This window comes from Convolutriloba macropyga, chromosome 6 (genome assembly GCF_964194025.1).
Source record: "Convolutriloba macropyga chromosome 6, txConMacr16.3, whole genome shotgun sequence".
Classification (NCBI taxonomy): Eukaryota; Metazoa; Xenacoelomorpha; order Acoela; family Convolutidae; genus Convolutriloba; species Convolutriloba macropyga.
In genome coordinates, this window is record NC_134473.1 from 39,874,036 (window position 1) to 39,895,513 (window position 21,478).

Genomic DNA, 21,478 nt, shown 5'->3' on the forward strand with positions numbered 1-21,478 from the left:
ATAAATATTATACCAACTAATATCTTGTATCAAAATATAACTAAAGATAGAATAGAATATATAGAGTTTCATGTTAAAGATGAGCATGGAAGACCTTTAGACTTTAATGGTGATGTATTAAGTTTTACTTTACATCTGCGTTAACACAGCAACTTCGTTGATCTAGTCTAGATATAAACTTAAACTTAAACTCAGACTAAACTACAAAACTCTCCGATCCCAATTAATTCTTAGTTTACCATTATTATTTTTATTTTTAGTTATATCAATGACAAAGTAATTATAAGGCTCTTTCCATACCTTACTACATATATTAGCAAAATCATTATAACTAAGTTCAACATTATTAAAGAAATCTTGATATATAGATATGAAGACTTTTCCTCTTTGTTCAAATAAAATAAATATATTACAATTCTCTCTAACACTCTGCTTATCTATTGTGAATAGATTTTGAGTAAGATATATCATATTACAATTATTATGTCTACCTCTACAAAAGTATTCATTAATAACTTGTTCTTTGGCTCTAACATCATCAAATATCATTAGTTTCTTTAGGTCTTTGGGTAGTTTATCGGGAAATGGTAAATCTTTTATATCTTTAACAAACTCGACAGACTTGCAACTTATATTTGTATATTGATCGCCAGTAGGTCCAATGATGTATAGCTTATCAAAATATATACTAGCCAGAATTAGTTTATTTAATAAGAATGTCTTACCACATTCACTAGGACCAGATATTATACATCTAAAGTTCTCTGGGAGTGTAGCTTCAGTAATTATATTATCATCATTTAGCCATGATTGTAGATCTTCATTTATGTTCATAGAGATAGTGTTAGGTTTACCCTTCGGATAGGGCTTGGCTTGCCACGTTTCACCATGTTTTTCATCAAATTGATATATAACATTATCAGCGAAGCTGCTCCGCAGATTAATGACATTATCATTATCATCATTAGCAAAGCTACTTCGTAGATCATTATCATTATCCTTATCTTTATTAGCAAAACTACTTCGTAGATCATTATCATTATCTGCGGAGCAGGTTGGTATGCCACGGACTCCGTCCGTTCCCTGATTAGCAAAGCTACTTCGTAGATCTTTAACACTATCATTAACATTAGTAGCAAAGCTACTTCGTAGATCATTATCATTATCATTATCATTATTAGTAAAGCTACTTCGTAAGTCATTATCTTTATCATTAACATTATCTTTAACACTATCATTATCTTTATCATTATCATAAACATTATCATTATCATTAAGATTATATTTATCATTAACATTACAACCCAAACGAAAACACTCATTATATATTCCTGGATATTTACATTGATTAACTAGAATATTCAAAGCATTGTTAATTCTAAATCCTCTATCAATAAGATAGATCATATACAAACAATAGGCCCCACAATAAGATTCATCATATTGTTGTATTCTCTCATTAGAGCCTAGATCAACATATTCTTCTAAAAATAATGGTGGGGTTTCTACACCAAAACTATCAAAGTAATATGTTGGACCATCTTCTCTTCTTATAACTGAAACCCAATGTGTACCATCAGTTGGATGTAGATTTACAATAATGTTGACGTTAGGTTCACCTGGAGTTCAGGTGGATTTAGGAATAGGAGTCTAGTTAGATTTGAATCTGAAAAGTCACCACTATATACTATTGTTTATGCTGGAACTGGTACAGGCAAAACATATTTTATTAGATAATATTTAAAATTATACTTAGATCCACCAAGCGGTTACATCGATCAAAACCAAAACCAAGACCAAGACCTGCGAAGCAGTTTCACCGATCAAGCTAAAAATAATCATAGTATGTAAAGATGATAGAGATTGGATAGATCCTGAGACTGGCGAGTTTTATATTGGATTTAATAAATGTGATATAAATATGATCACATCAAAAAATAAGTCTAAATTCAAAGATAGCGTAATTGTTCTTGATGATATGGGCGATAAGTTAAATAAGGATATAGCTTATTATTTCACAGAAGGAAGACATTATAATAATCAAATGATTGTAATGTGTCATAAACCAGCTCAAATAATTAATACAGCAAGAATGAGGTGTGATACTATTTATTTAACAACTTATAATGGAGCTGATCTATTTAAAAATTTTAATGAAAAATATAAATGTGAACATAACTTCAATGAAATAATTAGTGAATTAAATAGTAACTATTATAATTGTACAGATGGAATGTCAGATGAGCTTCGTTATGGTATATTTAAATATAATAGGAAAGAGAATACTTTTATTATTATTGATAAGAATAGAACTATGTTATATGACTCGAGAGTTGGTTTCATTGATTTAAAAGCTCTCAGTTTAAAAGATGAATTAGACAGAGAAGATATAAATAAACTTATAGCCTATATAAAACCACTCATGATAAATGCAACAGATAGAAATTTTATTAATCACGATAACTATATATTCTATTTTATTAAACTTCTTAAATTAAATAAAATTAAAATACAGACTGATGTTCTAACACAAGAAATGGTTAAAGGAAAAGGTATAAAAAAATTATCAACTATCGGTGGAATTATAAGCTCAGGTTCAATTATAATTAGTCATATTTATCCCGATATGATATCAAGAAATGCTGGGGGTATAGCAATGGGAGCAAGCACAATGTTGAGTAGAGTAAGTACATTGGTTAACTATGGATATGAAGAAGATTTGGATAATGATCCACGAAATACAATACCACGAAGAATATATAAAGGAAGAGGATGGGATTTTAAATAGAAAGGGGGGAAACTATTTAAGCAATGTATATGAAAATAATGAAGAATTTAGAGATGAGATTATAAATTTTATTAGAGATAAAAAAGAATTAGACCTTGGAGTGATTTTAGATAGAAGATATAAAACTAATATACTCAATATGACGACAAAGAAATATTTAGCTGAGTATATCACATCTAAAGATAATACTAAAGATATAATTGAAATCTTGGCTAGATATTATTTATAATCAGTGAAGCTGCTTCGCAGATTTTACCCCATCATAAATGGTTATAAAATGTTTAGAGTGTAATCATAAATGTGGAGCTCCCTTTAACCTAGCTTTTCATTATTCAATATGTCATGAAGATAAAATTGGTAAATGTGTGTGTGGTGATAAAACATTAAGCAGTATTTGCATAAAAACTGATTGTTCTTTTAAAGATGAATCTGGATATAGTCCTAGCATTGACTCTAGCTCTAATGCTAGCTCTAGCCTTAATCCTAGCTCTAGCCATAATGCTAGCATTGATCCTAGCCCTAATCCTAGCTCTAAAGTTATAACTAGATGTTGTAATAGATGTAATTATGTAAAACCACTAACCAATTTTGATAAAAGCAAGTACACATGTAGAAATTGTACTTCTACTAAAGTTAGTTGTCTATATTGCCCTTCTATTGTGAGATATGATGGAATGAATGCTCATGTAAAAAGACCACAACCAAATGTGGATATACCTAAAGGATTTACTAGAAATCTGCGAACGGACGAAGTCCGTGGCAAGCCAAGCAGTTACACTGATCTGACCCCAATCCTATTATTACACAAAGTGAAGAAAATTGTTCATGTAAATATTATAATTTTGTCTCATTTCTTATTAATAATGGGATAAATTTAGAAAAAGTAAAAGAAAATATAAATTTATTAAAGAGTATAGATAATTTAAAATAAAAAAATTTCTTAAAAAATTTAGATAATTTTAAAAGTTATTTAAAAAAGAGGGAAATCACTCTTTAAGCGCGAAAAATATTGATTTTTTACTGGGGCATCACTCCGATAGGGTTGATTTGGCTCTTAAAGAGTGATTCGCTCTTAAAAGAGGGATTTCGCTCTTGTTTTGAAATTTGCTTTATTTTTTCAATAAATTATTAAATTTTGCTATTACTTTGGGTTTTAGCTTAATTATGACTTGAACAAGTAATAAAGAAAATGTAAAACTATGTATAAACAGCTCAAAAAATTGAAATGAGCTCGGAGAGCACCTTTTACCCACTACTTATTTTAACAAAAATGGATCAGATAAATATATGGTTCTACTTATTTTCACCCCCATTCATTTAACCCCGCATACTTTAACACCACATCATTTATCCCCTCTATCACTTCATCCCGCCAATTAGCAGTCTAAATTAAAGGCATGTTTGGTCATAATTAAGTGGATAATTTAATCCCACGTTCGGTTGTGATAGTTTCATATCAAGTCCCACGCGCCGCTGAGGCATGGCCATGGCCCTCGAGGCATGGCCAAATGATTATATTGCTAATTTAATAATCCTTATTTCACAGAAAGATTAAAATCGGGGTGAAATGATAGAGGGGTTAAAAATAGAGGGGTTAAATGATACTGGGGTGAATAAATCGGGGTTCAATAATAGGGGGTTAAATGAACAGGGGTGAAAAACCCTCCTGTGTATACACAGGTGTTGGGTGGCTTGTAGGGGGCAATAAGTTCACAGTGGAGCTTCAAATTCAGCTTCTAGAGGCTATAATAGACCCAGGAACAAAAGAATTTCTTATTTTACATATAGTAATAAATTACCTTCAATTGATTGAAGCTATTTAAAATGGAGAATGTGAGAAAAATTCATATCAAGCATAATTCAAAGAAGCAGAAAAAGTCAAGCAAAAAATTAAGCATAAAATAGTCAAAGGACAACAATAATTGCTTCAAACACCTTTCGAGACCAATTAATCAACATAGCGAGTAGATCATTGGACAATAGCCGTGAATCAGATTGTTGAGGCCTGTTAGTTAAAAACATAGACGGCAGATTGCCGGAAAATAGCAAGTTAATGCGCTGAGCACATCAAAAAAAAGAGACAAATTGACCAATTTTTTCTGTTTTTCTTTCAGTTTCAAAAACTGTTCTAATTTGGCGTGAAGCTAGCAAACACTCTAATGAACTTTAATAACCTAAAGCACTATGACTTTATCGGTTCATCCAGCTTCTTTTGATTTTGACAGTATTCACCACATTGCGTAATTCAATGCGTGAAAAAACTTAAAATCCATTCAGTTGAAAAAGTGAGTGAAGTAAGTCAGGAGTCAAACGTGAAAATCCTGACTTATGTAAAACGAAAAACGCGATCAAAAAGTAAAAAAGCAAATTAAAAAAAACGAGAGCGCCTAAATAATTGTTATTGAGAGGCTGACGGCGGCTATTAGGAAATTTAATTAGAGTAAAGGCAAAAAGACTGGAGAATATTGAAAGAATTTTACTCATGATTGCACTGGACCCAGATAATGAACAGATAACAACGATGATAATAAAGAACCACAACAAAGATTTTAAAAAAAAAATCGCTTCCCTCTGCTCTAAAATTTATTTAGCAGTTTGAGCTGACCTAAACACTTTCTTTTCACGCTTTTCACTTCCTGCTTCAAATACCCATTCATTTAACCCCGCATACTTTAACACCACATCATTTATCCCCTCTATCACTTCATCCCGCCAATTAGCAGTCTAAATTAAAGGCATGTTTGGTCATAATTAAGTGGATAATTTAATCCCACGTTCGGTTGTGATAGTTTCATATCAAGTCCCACGCGCCGCTGAGGCATGGCCATGGCCCTCGAGGCATGGCCAAATGATTATATTGCTAATTTAATAATCCTTATTTCACAGAAAGATTAAAATCGGGGTGAAATGATAGAGGGGTTAAAAATAGAGGGGTTAAATGATACTGGGGTGAATAAATCGGGGTTCAATAATAGGGGGTTAAATGAACAGGGGTGAAAAACCCTCCTGTGTATACACAGGTGTTGGGTGGCTTGTAGGGGGCAATAAGTTCACAGTGGAGCTTCAAATTCAGCTTCTAGAGGCTATAATAGACCCAGTAACAAAAGAATTTCTTATTTTACATATAGTAATAAATTACCTTCAATTGATTGAAGCTATTTAAAATGGAGAATGTGAGAAAAATTCATATCAAGCATAATTCAAAGAAGCAGAAAAGGTCAAGCAAAAAATTAAGCATAAAATAGTCAAAGGACAACAATAATTGCTTCAAACACCTTTCGAGACCAATTAATCAACATAGCGAGTAGATCATTGGACAATAGCCGTGAATCAGATTGTTGAGGCCTGTTAGTTAAAAACATAGACGGCAGATTGCCGGAAAATAGCAAGTTAATGCGCTGAGCACATCAAAAAAAAGAGACAAATTGACCAATTTTTTCTGTTTTTTTTTTTCAGTTTCAAAAACTGTTCTAATTTGGCGTGAAGCTAGCAAACACTCTAATGAACTTTAATAACCTAAAGCACTATGACTTTATCGGTTCATCCAGCTTCTTTTGATTTTGACAGTATTCACCACATTGCGTAATTCAATGCGTGAAAAAACTTAAAATCCATTCAGTTGAAAAAGTGAGTGAAGTAAGTCAGGAGTCAAACGTGAAAATCCTGACTTATGTAAAACGAAAAACGCGATCAAAAAGTAAAAAAGCAAATTAAAAAAAACGAGAGCGCCTAAATAATTGTTATTGAGAGGCTGACGGCGGCTATTAGGAAATTTAATTAGAGTAAAGGCAAAAAGACTGGAGAATATTGAAAGAATTTTACTCATGATTGCACTGGACCCAGATAATGAACAGATAACAACGATGATAATAAAGAACCACAACAAAGATTTTAAAAAAAAAATCGCTTCCCTCTGCTCTAAAATTTATTTAGCAGTTTGAGCTGACCTAAACACTTTCTTTTCACGCTTTTCACTTCCTGCTTCAAATACACTCCACAAAATTACCGATCATAAAAAGGACTGCCCACCAATAATCCTCTTCGATTCGTAAACCCCATGTGATCAAAAAAAGCCTCATCATCGCTTTGCAGCTATTATAAATATGATTCGAGCAAAGTTGGACAAATGGCTCTCGAAGGCAGGCGGGGTAATTTAATTCAGAGAGGGCTGCAGCCTAGATACTTTTTTGGTAGCAAAACATTCCGACCAATGAGGCGTTCGAACCCGGCCGTAATGAAATAAAGCATTAGCCACTCTGCTATCATGGCCTTCTGCTATCTTATCTTACAATTGCCTTTGTTTTGAGAACAAACCTTATTTCTGAATAAGCGCAACTTACGTCATGCAAAACTCAAGTCAAGCGTGAAAAATTCACTTGAGAAGTGAAGTCGAGAGAATGTTCTACAACCAAAATGATCAAGCGAAAATCGCTTCAAACTTCGTTCGAAAGTAATTTCACATCAACGAAAAAGGTTGGGCAAAATGCTCTCCAAGGACTCTCGAGCGTTTGGCTTCCTCAGTAGGAAGCTAGCTCTTAAGAGGATAGCTTAACCTTAACTGAGTGGAGGTAGTGGTGGTGGTGGGGGTAATAGAGGGCGTTTCAACGGGTATCGAGCGTATGGAGATAGGTGTGGAATCAGGTGGGGAGTGCTCCTCACTAAGTCTTCTAGGCATCTACAAAACTCTTTCGACAGCAGTTTATCATACACGGTCGATTGAGATAAAAAAAAACTACTATATCGTTCAACAAACCACTACATGAATAAAACAATATACCGTAGAACAAATATACAATCAGGTGGGGAGTGCGCCTCACATCATGAATTTAAGCCTTCTAAGCAGATACAAACCTCTTTTGACAGAAGTTTATCATACACGGTGAATTGCATTTATTAAGTTCATAACGGACATAAATCACACTCTCGGAGACAACAAAGCTAACTCTATCTGCGTTTGCACATGATGTTCCGACCCGGCTCATCTACATTTTTCACCTAATTGTCTAATAAATGAGGAGGAGATAAAAAATTACTGACCCGGTCAACAAACCACTACATGAAAAAAAAAGAATAAACCGTAGAGGGCCGCTGAGAACGGTCATTAATGTGTCTACCACAAACGACGGCGATAAAAGTCAAAGAAATACCAATAGTAATTGCGACCAAGACTCGTTGTCCATTTTTGTAAAACAATTAATTACGAAATAAAAAGGGCATGAGATGGAACCTTTACTAAAAAAATTAAACTTGTACTTCATTAGAAAAAATATACTTCACCTCAGTGCGACTTGATAACAAGCCGGCAAGAAAAAAACAAAAGAGCAAACTTTGAAAACACGTTGCCTTTTGTTGAAAAAAAATAATGTCAAACTAAATAAAAACATTTTGTATCAACTGAAATCACTGAGAGATTAATATATACCTCCATAGCAAGCGATTGAGAACGTTCACGGTGTCCCAGCCAGTTAAACATTAAGCTGTTCGCTAAAATAAATAAAATTTGGTAATTGCAAATTCTGTTCTTTTTTCCAAATGGCAACAGAACCACCCAATACAGTGATGCTGTTAACAAAAAACAAAAATCTTAAAAAATAGGCAAAAATGCAAGAATCAGGAATATTTTATGAAAACTTGTGGTACCCAGAACAATGACCCTTTGAGAAAAATAAAACATATATGAAGAGCAAATTGTCGTTTACTAGAGAATAAAAGTAACTTGATCTCTATAGAAATACTAAGCAACAAATTAACAGAAATAAGATGGTCAAAGCTCAAAAATCCATTGTCTTTTTTAAAAACGACAACAAACATTTTCAAAATTCATAACAAACATAACCTTTCAACTATAAGAACAGACAATTTATCTTGATGCTTCTTAGAAAACTAATTTCGACTGTTATTATTGACACTAAGTTATAAGACTAAAAACTAACAATAACTACAACCAGATCAAAAAAAAACTTTTAGAAAACATTACGAGACAAGTGTAAACCATTAAATTTATACGATGTTAACCACGAGAAAATGAAATCCAGAAAATTCTTCTGAAAATTATTTATTAAGCCCTAAAGACATCAGTAAAAACATTTAATGAACAAAAAAATTACTGTAGACCTCTCAATAATGGGTCAATAAAGTTACAAAAATGATAATGAATTGTAAAACACAAAAAATTGACGAAAACCAGAACAAAAATAGAAAAGTTGACGAACTTTTACTTTTTTTTTAAATTTTACTTTCTTCTGAATTTAACAGTAGCTATATATCGATATCAGTTATTGAGTTCATTTATATATCTATAGCTGGCCACTGAGACCTTGTATTGCTCAATATAGGGCGCGCGACAACAGGAAAAACAAATACAGGACAAATATAAAAAACAACCAAATACTGCAAGAAAACGTTGTCGCAGCCCTTGAAATCATAAATTATAAAAACAATGCGTCGAATTGCATATTTTAAATGTTTTGCGATTGGATCTTTCAGTAACGTTAAAATTGACCAGAGAAACAAAAAATAATAGCAAAAAATGGGCAAAAATCACAATTTTTTATGAAACTCGTAGTATCAGAACCCAGAAGCAGTTATTTAAGAAAACCAGCCAGTACTATTAGTTTGTGTCTTATATGAAAGAAAGTTTAAAATGTTTTTATTGAGAATAAGCTAAACGTTTACACAAATTAAATAAAAAAATGACAAATTCAAAAACTTCTGAAATTTACTCAAAACAATTATATTCATAAGAGACATTAGATAACAACCGAACGCATTGTATAGGTTCACTTACAGCTCTTGAAGAAACCGTTTCCATCTTTGATCAGTTAGAAAGAAAAATCAGACTTCAAAAAGAATAACAAATGAGGGCAAAACACAAGAAATCAGTTAAACTTAACTAAAACTCTTTGTCAAAGCCATAAAAAACATTAGGTTTCCTCTGAATACAAACTATCACTATTTTCGGCCTCACATTCACGTTTTTGGGATCCGTCAAAAAATGAGCCGTGGATTGAGGGTTTTGTCAGTAATTAACATTTGAAACAGGTAAATCATTTCGAAAAGTATAGGCAGCGCCAAAATAGTTTAAAAATTTCTGATTGTAAGAAATAATAGAATTGCTACAAACTTCTTTTGAGAGCAATTAAAAACATTAGATTTCCTCTGAAAACAAACCATCACTTTTTACGGCCTAACTTTCACGTTTTTGGGATCTCTCACTAACTGAGCCGTGGATTGAGGGTTTTGTCAGTAATTAACATTTAAAACAGGTAAATCATTCTGAAATATAAAGGCAGCGCCAGAAAAATAAAAATTTCTAATTGCACGAATCTATGATGAGATCAAATCTATTCCTAATTTTGCCCAGCGCCCAAGAAACCATCGAACTGATAAAAACGTTTGTGAATTAGATCACTTGTAGAGTTAAATTTTTCGAAAACTGAAAAACAATGATGTAGTTTGTATAATTATTGAGTTAAATTTGCTTAAAAAAATGAGAGAATTTGAAAATTTGAGTTCTAGAAGAATTTTAACGTGGTTCAGAAATTGGATGTAACTTTCTACGAAAAAAGTTAATACTTTTGAAAACTGTGTCACAAATTTTAGCCAAAAAACTTGGATCAAACAATTCAGCAATGCTCTTCCATCTTTTTTGAAAACAATAACACTATCATTGAAAATTTTAACGTTTTTTTTATTACCTAAGCGAAGTTGTGCCAAGTTTTGACAACAATTAGAGAAAAAGTGAACAAAAACAGTCGAACATTCACAAAACTTTAAACCCAGATAACTCACTATAAAACAAGAAATTCGAAAAAGCTTTAATTCATTATAAATTTGATTCAACTAACATTGGACAAAGGGCACTCGAAGGATAGGCGGGGTAAAATAATTCAGATAGAGAGAGAGATGTAGCATATACATACATATATATATATATATATATATATATATATATATATATATATGTATATATATATATATATATATATATATATATACATATATATATAAATATATATATATATATATATATATATATGTATATATATATATATATATATATATATATATATATATATATGGTAGCAAAACATTCCAACCAATGAGGGGTTCGAACCCTGTCGTAATGGAGTAAAGCATTAGCCACTCTGCTATTCACGGCCTTCTGCTATCTTATCTTACAATTGCTTTTGTTTTGACAACAAACCTTATTTCTGAATAAGCGCAACTTACGTCATGCAAAACTCAAGTCAAGCGTGAAAAATTCACTTGAGAAGTGAAGTCGAGGGAATGTTTTACAACAAAATGATCAAGCAAAAATCGCTTCAAACTTCGTTCGAAAGTAATTTCACATCAACGACTAAGGTTGGGCAAAATGCTCTCCAAGGACTCTCGAGTGTTTGGCTTCCTCGGTAGGTAGTTAGCTCTTGGGAGGACAGCTTAAACTTAACTAGGTGGTGGTGGTGGTGGTGGTGGCGGGGGTAACAGAGGGCGTTTCAACGGGGATCGAGCGTATGGAGATAGGTGTGGAATCAGGTGGGGAGTGCCCCTCATATCATGAAGTTAAGCCTTCTAAGCAGATACAAAGCTCTTTTGACAGAAGTTTATCATACACGGTGAATTGCATTTATTAAGTTCATAACGGACATAAATCACACTCTCGGAGACAACAAAGCTAACTCTATCTGCGTTTGCACATGATGTTCCGACCCGGCTCATCTACATTTTTCACCTAATTGTCTAATAAATGAGGAGGAGATAAAAAATTACTGACCCGGTCAACAAACCACTACATGAAACATAGCCGGCAGATTGCCGGAATAGCTGCGAAATAGACTTGCGTGCCGTAAAATACAGATTGAAAAAGATACAGAAGTGAGTTGATAATAGTTATCGCCGCCGCCTATAAAACTTACAAGTTTATTTCAAAGGAGGTTGTTTTTGGGTGCAAAAAAATTTTCCCTGTCGCGTCTCGAACCGGCGATCTCCGGATTAACAGCCAGTCGCCTTAGCCACTCGGCTGTCGGACCATACAATCTGTTTTCTTACAATCAACTTTGTTTTAGGAACAGATTCTGTTTCTGAATAACCGCAATTTAGGTCACGCAGAAAGCGTGAAATCAAGCGCGAAAAAGCCATTTAAGCAGTGACGAGACAGAATGTTCTAGAACAAATGTAAAACGAAAATGAAGCGTCAGACGACGAAACAAAAAAAAACCAAGAGCACCGCAATATAGCTACGCTCAGCTTACAGCTTCGCAGCTATAAAAAAAGAATAAACCGTAGAGGGCCGCTGAGAACGGTCATTAATGTGTCTACCGCAAACGAAGGCGATAAAAGTCAAAGAAATACCAATAGTAATTGCGACCAAGACTCGTTGTCCATTATTGTAAAACAATTAATTATGAAATAAAAAGGGCATGAGATGGAACCTATACTAAAAAAATTAAACTTGTACTTCCTTAATAAAATATACTTCACCTCAGTGCGACTTGATAACAAGCCGGCAAGAAAAAACAAAAGCTCAAACTTTGAAAAAACGTTGCCTTTTGCTGAAAAAAATTAATGTCAAACTAAATAACAACCTTTTTTTATCAACTGAAGTCACAGAGATATTAATATATACCTCCATGGAAAGTGATTGAGAACTTTCATTACCCAGGATATGTCATAAGGTTTAAAAAGAACAAAAAATGAACGAAAAGACTTTACAAAACCACAGTGTTGAAGCTATTGAATTCAGAAGATATTAACGATGAGAAAACGAAATATTAACTTTCGTCTCCATTTAACATCTTCAAGTCTGTTTGTAAAAAGCCTATCTCGAAAAGACAACAAAATGAACCACAGACATTGAAAAGTATCTAAGCCCTAAAGACATCAAACAAAACGTTTAACGAACAGAAAAAATATTGGTTGGTTATATAAAAATTTAACTGGACCTCTCAAAAATGGAGCTTAGTTACAAAAATGATACAGAATTGTAAAACAGGAAAAATTGACGAAAACCAGAACAAAAACAGAAAAGTTGACGAACTTCTACTTTCTTCTTAATTTAACAGTAGCTATATATCGATATCAGTTATTGAGTTCATTTATATATCTATAGCTGGCCAGTGAGACCTTTTACTGCCCAATATAGGGCACACAACAAAAAAAACAAATAAAGGACAAAAATAAAAAAACTACCAAATTCTGCAAGAGAACGTTGTCGCAGCCCTTAAAATCATAAATTAATAAGCAAGGTGTGGAATTGCATATTTTTAAATATTTTCCAATTGGATCATTCAGTAATTTAAAAATTGACCACAGAAACAAAAAATAATAGCAAAAAATGGGCAAAAATCACAAAATTTTGTATGAAACTCGTAGTACCAGAATAAAGAAGCAGTTATTTAAGAAAACTAGCCAATGCTATTATATTAGTTTGTGTCTTATATGAAAGAAAGTCTGAACTGTATTTATTGAGAATAAGCTAAATGTTTACACAAATTAGATAAATGAGAAAGTCAATGATGCCCTCAGGTCACTACCTGTTTGCCGTGTTTTTGAGTCGAATGTGTCAGACGAAAATCGCCCAATCTAAACATAACCGACTAACGTCGGGCGAATTGCTCTGAAACGAACGGCGAGCGGTCGTCAGTAGCTAGCCACGGGAAAGGGGGTGCACCGGGGGCTGATGGGGGGAGCAACACCGGGTTGGGGGGCAATAGCGCGGTGGGGATGGAGGCAATAGTGGGGGTGGGGGATCTAAGAGCACTAAATGCTACGTGTTTATCCCGTTTTTGAGGACGAAGTCAAAAGCGTCAGATGAAAAATCGGTCAAGCGAAAAATCGCATAAAAAAAGACCGACAGGACTAATAGAATTGCTACAAACTTCTTTTGAGAGCAATTTTAAAAACATTAGATTTCCTCTGAAAACAAACCATCACTTTTTACGGCCTAACTTTCACGTTTTTGGGATCTCTCACTAACTGAGCCGTGGATTGAGGGTTTTGTCAGTAATTAACATTTAAAACAAGTAAATCATTCTGAAATATAAAGGCAGCGCCAGAAAAATAAAAATTTCTAATTGCACGAATCTATGATGAGATCAAATTTATTCCTAATTTTGCACCGCGCCCAAAAAACCATGAAACTGATAAAAAACGTTTGTGAATTAGATCACTTGTTAAGTTAAATGTTTCAAAAATGAAAAAAGCAATCATGCATTTTGTATAATTATTGAGTTAAATTTGCTAAAAAATGGAAAATTTGAGTTCTAAAAGATTTTTTACGTGGACCAGAAATTTGATGAAATTTTTTTTTGAAAAAAGTTTGACCTCTGAAAATTTTGTCAAAATTTTCGCAAAAAACTTGGATCAAACAGTTCAGCAATGCGCTTCCATCTTTTTTGAAAACAATAACATACCCGGCAGATTGCCGGAAAATAGCCGCCGTTGTTTCCAATAAGCATGATTGGGATTGAAAGAATAGAAGATATTGAAAAAAAAAGATTTTTGTACAAAAACATTTTTAAGTCCGATTTATTTTGATGACATTTTGTAGTTGAAGCTACTTCTGTTTCTTAGCGAGAGGCCACAGGGGCTACTATCAATACCAATAAGCATAAGAGATGGTAACTAAGACTTATAGGAACGACGTTCAAATAGCGGGCATCTAAAATTGGGCTTTATGGGTTTATCTAGTTTATTTCTGACTTCAATTTTTTATACTGACTTTGTTCATTTTTGAATTGCTTTGCTGAGCAACTGATGTTCAAAATCACTTTTAGCAGAATGAGAGAAGAGAGAAAATAGCCTAGAGAAGTCAAAAAGATTTCACGCAAAACGTCGAAAAAGCGGCAAAATGGTAAAGCGAAAAAAAGTTCGACGAAGTAAAAAAAAATAGGAGCGCTATAATAGCCGGCTGAGAAGATGAGGGCGGCTATTAAACACTCTATCATTGAAAATTTTAACATATTTTAATTACAATAGCAAAGTTGTGCCAAATTTTGACGACAATTACAGAAAAAGTGAATAAAAACAGTCGAATATTCACAAAACTTTAAACCCCGATAACTCCCTGTAAAACACGAAATTCGAAAAAAAATATTTTATTCCATATTCTAGGAGGTACGTGCTTTCTAATTATATCGCTCAAAACTCTCTACGATGAATATATCGATCGGCTAAAATTATCTGAACAAAAAAAACTCCAGTTGAGTATATAGTTCCTCCCTTCCCACTAAAGTGGGAGTCGGAACAATTATTATAGACATTACCATTACCCTTGTTGACTTCTAACAAGCCCATCAGTGGCGGCGATATCTGATGCTCGCTGCGATACCTCTCATTGACATCTGCTACCACCACCATACTGTCCTCCAGGAATGTCGTGGGTGTTAATTTAACCCCGTTTTCTAGCTCGTGTCTGAGGTCTTCATCTCCCGGAAAATGTCTCTCATCCGGATGTTCTCCAATATAGGAATTGTGTGCACTCGCAGTGGGAGTTGAGGAGATCGACGGAGAGCGAGAACGAGTAGATTCAGTTTCTGTGCCAAAAAGAAGCCATGAATATTTGCAAAATAACAGTAAAATATTCTTAAAATAACATTTCATTTGATGCACATCACAATAATGAGAAAAAGCTTCCCAATTGTTTGCAAAGCTATTCTTGTAAAAAAAATCCATAATTCGCACAACAAGTGAGCAGGAAACTTTAAACACAGTCGACTGGGATGAGGTTAGTCAACCTATACAAAAATTGAATTTACACATTTTTGGCCACATTTCATTTGAGCAATAAATAATAGCTATACACAATTTCGGCAAGGAATTAAGAGTCCAGAAATGCTTGAAACTAACACTTACTTTTGAGCGATCGTTTCGAATTCTGACCCTCCACAGAATTTTCGTTGGTTAAACTCGATTGCAAATTAATCCCTCGCTCTTTCTCACTAATCGCTGCCTTGGACGACGCCCAACGGATCTCATAAATCTCAAGATTACGACTTGTCAACATATTGAACACCTCGAGGAAATTGGACGTAAGTCGAGTATCACTGTCAAAAATGGTCAAACTGAAAGTCGTGAGCTTTCGCTCTCCGTATGGACCGGGAGAATCTAGTTCTGAAAAACTTCCCATGCTTAGCAAACTATCTCTGTTGGATTTGTTATTGAGAAGTGAAATTTCAGCATGCTCCGGAACCATCAAAGTCAGCGATCCTCTGATATCAAGCAGACTATCTTCGCCAGTGATATCTTGGTCGTGAATATCTTGTTCACTAACAATCAGTTCGGGATCAGTTTTTGTCAGTGACATTATTCGAACGTCTCTTCCGAGATTTTCCAATGTTTCATTTGTAGTGAAAGTATTTGAACTATTCATTCGGATACTAGGGAATATCAGATCAGTTCCGTCGTCCACCAGAAGGGTATGTCGTTCTGAAAAAAAGCTGCCATCGTCCTCACAAAATTTAAATCTAGAGAATAAAATTTGTAAACTTCGACATAAATTACTAAGTAAAAATCAGTATGGTTTTAGGAAAAAGTTTTCAACCATCGATTTCCTATTATTTTGCACACAATTCATCAAAAACAAAACTGACATTAACAATTTTGTCACAGCAGCATTTCTTGACCTATCAAAAGCTTTTGATTCTATCAATTACGACATTTTGGATATCAAGTTAGGCAACTCAGGTTTTGATGAGAGCTCAAAAAATCTCTTAAGAAGTTTTGTTGCAAACCGCCGCCAATCCGTTATACTACAAAATTGCATATCAGATGAACTACCGCTTCATAAAGGTGTACCACAAGGAACGGTACTAGGCCCTCTCTTATTTAATCTGTACATTAATGACTGAACTTATACAAAATGCTGACGACACCGTTATTTTAACTTTTGATACCTCCATTGACAAAAGCAAAATCCAGTTAGAGCAAAATGCAAACAAACTTATTCGATATTTTCATGAACATCACCTCACAGTTAATACCTCTTAAACTGAATTCATGATATTTGGTAAGAGCAGAAGAAAAAATTTCAATGAACAGATAATTATAGATTCAATTCCAATAGACGAGAAACTTGAAGTAAAATATCTAGGGGTTCACATAGACAGCAATGTAACGTTTCAAGAGGAAGTGAAACATCCAGCGAAAAATGGCCCAATGAAAAAAAACAATTTATGCTATTAGAAAATCAATTCCAAAAAAGCTATTGATACTTGTCGTAAATGCCCTGGTATTAGGTCACTTGCACTACTCAGCAGTTATCATTCACGCAATTGAGCAAAAATTAATAGTATCTCTTGAAAAAAACCTTAACTAATCATTAAGAGCAACCTTTTAGATAAAAATTTGAATCTGTTCAAGATATTAAATGCAGTCGGAATATACTCCCCGTAAAACTCTTTTGAAAAACAAAAAGATTACAATACTTCTGGAAAATAAAAAAAGCTGTTACGACCTGCTTTTTCGCCAACATCGGGACGTCCTTTAATCACCTGGAATCTTCATGAGTCTATAAGGACAGAAAAACTGTTCTGTGACCAAAAATTTTCCTCCACCAAAATGCAAAACTCGTTTGTTAGATTAGCGATACTAGATTGCAATGAACTACCAAGCGAAATTAAAATCAACCAAGACAAAAAAAGTTTCCCCAAGCAACTTAGAACTTTCTTCTGCTCAGCTTACAAAATTAACCCTTTTTTGTGGAAGGTTACTTGTTCAACATGGCGTGACTTTAAATTTGAAAAAATGAATTTGAACTAATGTTTACTGTTTGAGTTGACATTATAATTTTAATTAAAATTTTATTTTGAGATATGCGACATATTTTGAACTAACTAATGTTTTCAGTTGTAATATGTAAATAATAAATCAATTTAAATAATTACACTGCCGGACTAGCATCAATGGTATACTCGTACATAACGCTCGGAACTCAGTGTTTTTTTACATAATCAACGCCTGCTAAGATCAACATGGTAATCCAGCTTAGAAAACATATAAAAAAGTGAACTAGAGGTAAACAACGAGGCTGGCGCATCCGTGCAGCTAGTTCCATCATTTAAACATTAAGAAACATACCCGGCAGATTACCGCACAACAGCCGCCATTGGTTCCCATAACACAAAGGAACAGAAAAACAATTATAAAAATTGATTGTTGTACAAAATCATTTTGAAATGTGCACAATTTTGATTTGATTTTGTAGTTATTCATACTCCTGTTTCTTAGTGAGAGGATGTAATTCACAATCTAATGTAAAAAGCATTAAGAGATGTCAACTCAAGAATTATAAGAACCAAAATAAAGTAGCGGCCATCCAAAATTGGGCTTAATGGGTTTATCCCGTTTTAATTTTGGTTGCAATTTTCAATATTGATTAACTTTAGATTGCTTTGCTGAGCAAATGTTGTTTGAAAACACTTTGAGCAGAATTAGCGAAGAATACAACTAGCCTAGACAAGTCGAAAGTTTTCATGCAAAACGCTGAACGAACTAAGGTAAAGCGAAACAAATTTTTGTTTGACTAAGTAAAAAAACTTAGCATGAAAAGACCTGAAATACGATCTAAAAAGTTGAAAGAAAAATTTAGAACCGCTGTATCTGACCAGCAGATCAATTGACCAAAGCCAGCCAAAAAGTCAAAGTTTAGAGAAACTACAAACATACCCGGCAGATTGCCGGAAAATAGACGCCGTTGATTCCAGTAAGCATAATTGGGATTGAAAGAATAGATACTGAAAAAAAAATTTTGTACAAAAACATTTTTTTAAGTCCGATTTATTTTGATGGCATTTCGTAGTTGAACATACTTCTGTTTCTTAGAGAGAGGCCACAGGGGCTACTATCAATACCAATAAGCATTAGAGATGGTAACTAATACTTATAGGAACGACGTTCAAATAGCGGGAATCTAAAATTGGGCTTTATGGGTTTATCCCGTTTCTACTTCTGACTTCAATTTTTTATACTGACTTTCTTCACTTGAATTGCTTTGCTGAGCAACTGATGTTCAAAATCACTTTTAGCACAATGAGAGAAGAGAGAAAATAGCCTAGAGAAGTCAAAAAGATTTCACGCAAAATGTTGAAAAAGAGGCAAAATGAGGTAAAGCGAAACATTTTTTTTATCGACGAAGTAAAAAAATAGGAGCGCTATAATAGCCGGCTGAGAAGATGAGGGCGGCTATTAATTATCACACAGAGTAAACAAAACCAAAATCATTACTATAACTCTTAAACATTATGCCCTGAAGGCCAAAACTGATTTCTTTAAATGAAGAAATTAAACCACGCACAACCCCTTAGAGGGGTTTATTGGCCACTGAAGATAGAAATTGAAGAATAGATGACAATTAAGAAAATTGAAAATTGCTAAAATTATTGATATTTTCAAAGTTTTGCAATATTACTATATACAAAACCCTCTGTCTGTTGAATCTGTCCAGTAACCTATCTGCTCGACATAAAAAAGTTTCACTGGCCCTTAAAGATCGAAAAATTTGAAAATTGAAATTTTTATCAAGAAAATGCTAGACTACTTGATATTAAAATGTTGAAAACCATTACATTCCTACTTGAAAAATTGCAGTAAACTTAATAAACTATAGAGGTGGTCATCGGCTCCTGAGTCTGGAACTCTTGAAAAATGACAAAAAATTTTAAATTAAATTGAAAATTTCATCAAAAAGTTGCAACTATTCGTGATCAACATTCCATGTTGAAACCATTCCATTGCACCTCAAAACTATTCAGTACCCCATTTTTAAGCCCTAAGAACAAACAATTCATTGGCTCACAAATCAAAAATTTTGGAAAAATTTGAAAATTGCAAAAATCTTACAAATTTTTGCAATTTTCAATGAACAAATATGAAAACGATTTCTAGTTTGTACAAGACTTCTAAGCACTTAAGTAAATGCCCATTGAAGTCTTGTTTAAGAAAGACAAAAACAGCGTACAAAAAAGACCACAATTTTTGTCAAAAACTTCAAAAGTGACCTTTTCACCTTGAATCTTAAAAAAATACAGCACTACAATACAATTCAAAATTTTTGGATTGTAAAAAATAGGAGCGCTATAATAGCCAGCTGAGAATTTAAGAGCGGCTATCAAACATAACTAACTATCATCGGTCGAATATCTCTCACATTACCTGCAAAAGGTTGACTTCGGTAGTAGCCAGCTGGGATGCTAGCATTAAAAAGAGGTGCGTGGAGATAGAGGGGAGTCCAAATCTACAGTTGGAGTAGCGTGGCGATGTTACTGAGGGGGGTCAAATATTTAAGATTAAGAGCCGTCCTTCTCACCGTGAAATATTTTCAAAACGGGTCTTTGAATCGCATACTTAAGAGACTAGTGATGCCTAACGCTCTAAGAGAGCTGCTAAGCCAAATAATGCTCTCCAGGCTTTACCTGTTTATCGTGCTTCTAAGGATGAAAAATTAAAACGGTCACACGAAAAATCCGTCAAGCGAAAAATTGCATTCAGCAGTCCACAGGACTAGTATAATTGCTACCGGGAGCAGAGAAAAAACGCAACTCATTTAACAAAATGATTCTACCACCATTTTCAACACTTGATGAGCAGCCAGGTAGCTCATGAATCAAATAGACTTCTCAACTACACCCATCATTTGTATGATTGCGTTCAAGAAAACAGTAAGAACCATATTCATCGAATGTCAATTTTCGTGCAAAATTAGTAGATTTGGTTTTTTAAATATTTCATCTTCAAGACTTTTTCGTCTAGGTTTCGAGGTTTTTTGTTATGGTGAAAACAATTCTGCCTGGGGAAAGTTCGAACAAGTGAGGTAAAAAAACGGCAACATTAACAAATACGCTACACGCGCTATGTACTGTCTTCGCTCAAAATCGTTTTTATGTCAGAAACAGACTTAACAAACAATCAAAAAGTCAAGCGCAAAATGATTTTTCTAAAAACTCATATCTCAATAAAAACGAGATAAAAAACCTTTGTTTACATATTCTACTCTGCTTTTTACGTCTATATTTCGTCGAAGGTGGACAGAAAGCAGAACAAAGGCCAGGCTAGCATGGCGTCCCTCATTAATTAAGGTCTGAACAAAAATGACCAGAGCATATATGCTAATGATGTTAGAATTTTATTCTATTGCAATCTCATACTAACCAGCTCTCATTCCTGTATCATCCCCGTCTTGAAGTTCAAATGAAAGCCAGAGAGGTAGCTAAAATGTAAGAAAAGAAATCAGACGATCAACTCAAAGAGATGTTTTCAAAATTTCACACATGGGCCTCCCAGTCGAAAAGAGAGAGAGAGAGAGAGAGAGAGAGAGAGAGAGAGAGAGAGAGAGAGAGAGTTATCTTGTGCCACTCCCGAAAAAAATATACAATCATAACAGAGTCTTAAAGATTCTTGCAGGGTCTTTCATGATATACGTATTTCAAAATATTGTGCAATAACCATCATAAATCAATCAAATATTGAAAGACAACAGCCGGAGTTTGGCTGCGACTGAATTGTGATATAATGGCTAATTCGACAAAGTAGCGCCTTTAATTTCCCATAAACTTGACCAAATGACAGCAAAAATATAGTCGGCAGATTGCCGGAATATAGCCGCCGTCGACGCGCTAGACGCACATCGGGATTGAAACAGAAAAAAAAGAAGAGATTAAAATTGACAAAAGTTTCCTAAGTTTCAAAAATTGTTCT

General features: G+C 33.8%; 2 protein-coding genes across 5 annotated transcripts in view; both read right to left on the reverse strand.

The window, feature by feature from the left end:
* LOC142341678 (protein rogdi homolog) overlaps positions 1-715 on the reverse strand; it is a 415,549-nt gene extending 414,834 nt beyond the window's left edge. Inside the window, exon 1 of the mRNA XM_075392826.1 lies at positions 705-715. The gene's annotated coding sequence lies outside the window, so the exon portion shown is untranslated. The remainder of the gene's footprint in view (positions 1-704) is intronic.
* The window catches only part of LOC142341675 (uncharacterized), a 295,913-nt gene that overhangs the window by 45,991 nt on the left and 228,444 nt on the right, over positions 1-21,478 (reverse strand). For 3 of the 4 annotated variants that reach the window (XM_075392816.1, XM_075392818.1, XM_075392819.1), the window contains 3 exons: positions 20,933-20,990; positions 15,641-16,213; positions 15,052-15,321 (listed from right to left, as the gene is read on the reverse strand). In XM_075392816.1, coding sequence (XP_075248931.1) covers positions 15,052-15,321; positions 15,641-16,213; positions 20,933-20,990 — 901 coding nt within the window. The remainder of the gene's footprint in view (positions 1-15,051; positions 15,322-15,640; positions 16,214-20,932; positions 20,991-21,478) is intronic. The other variant, XM_075392817.1, reaches the window with a different exon arrangement.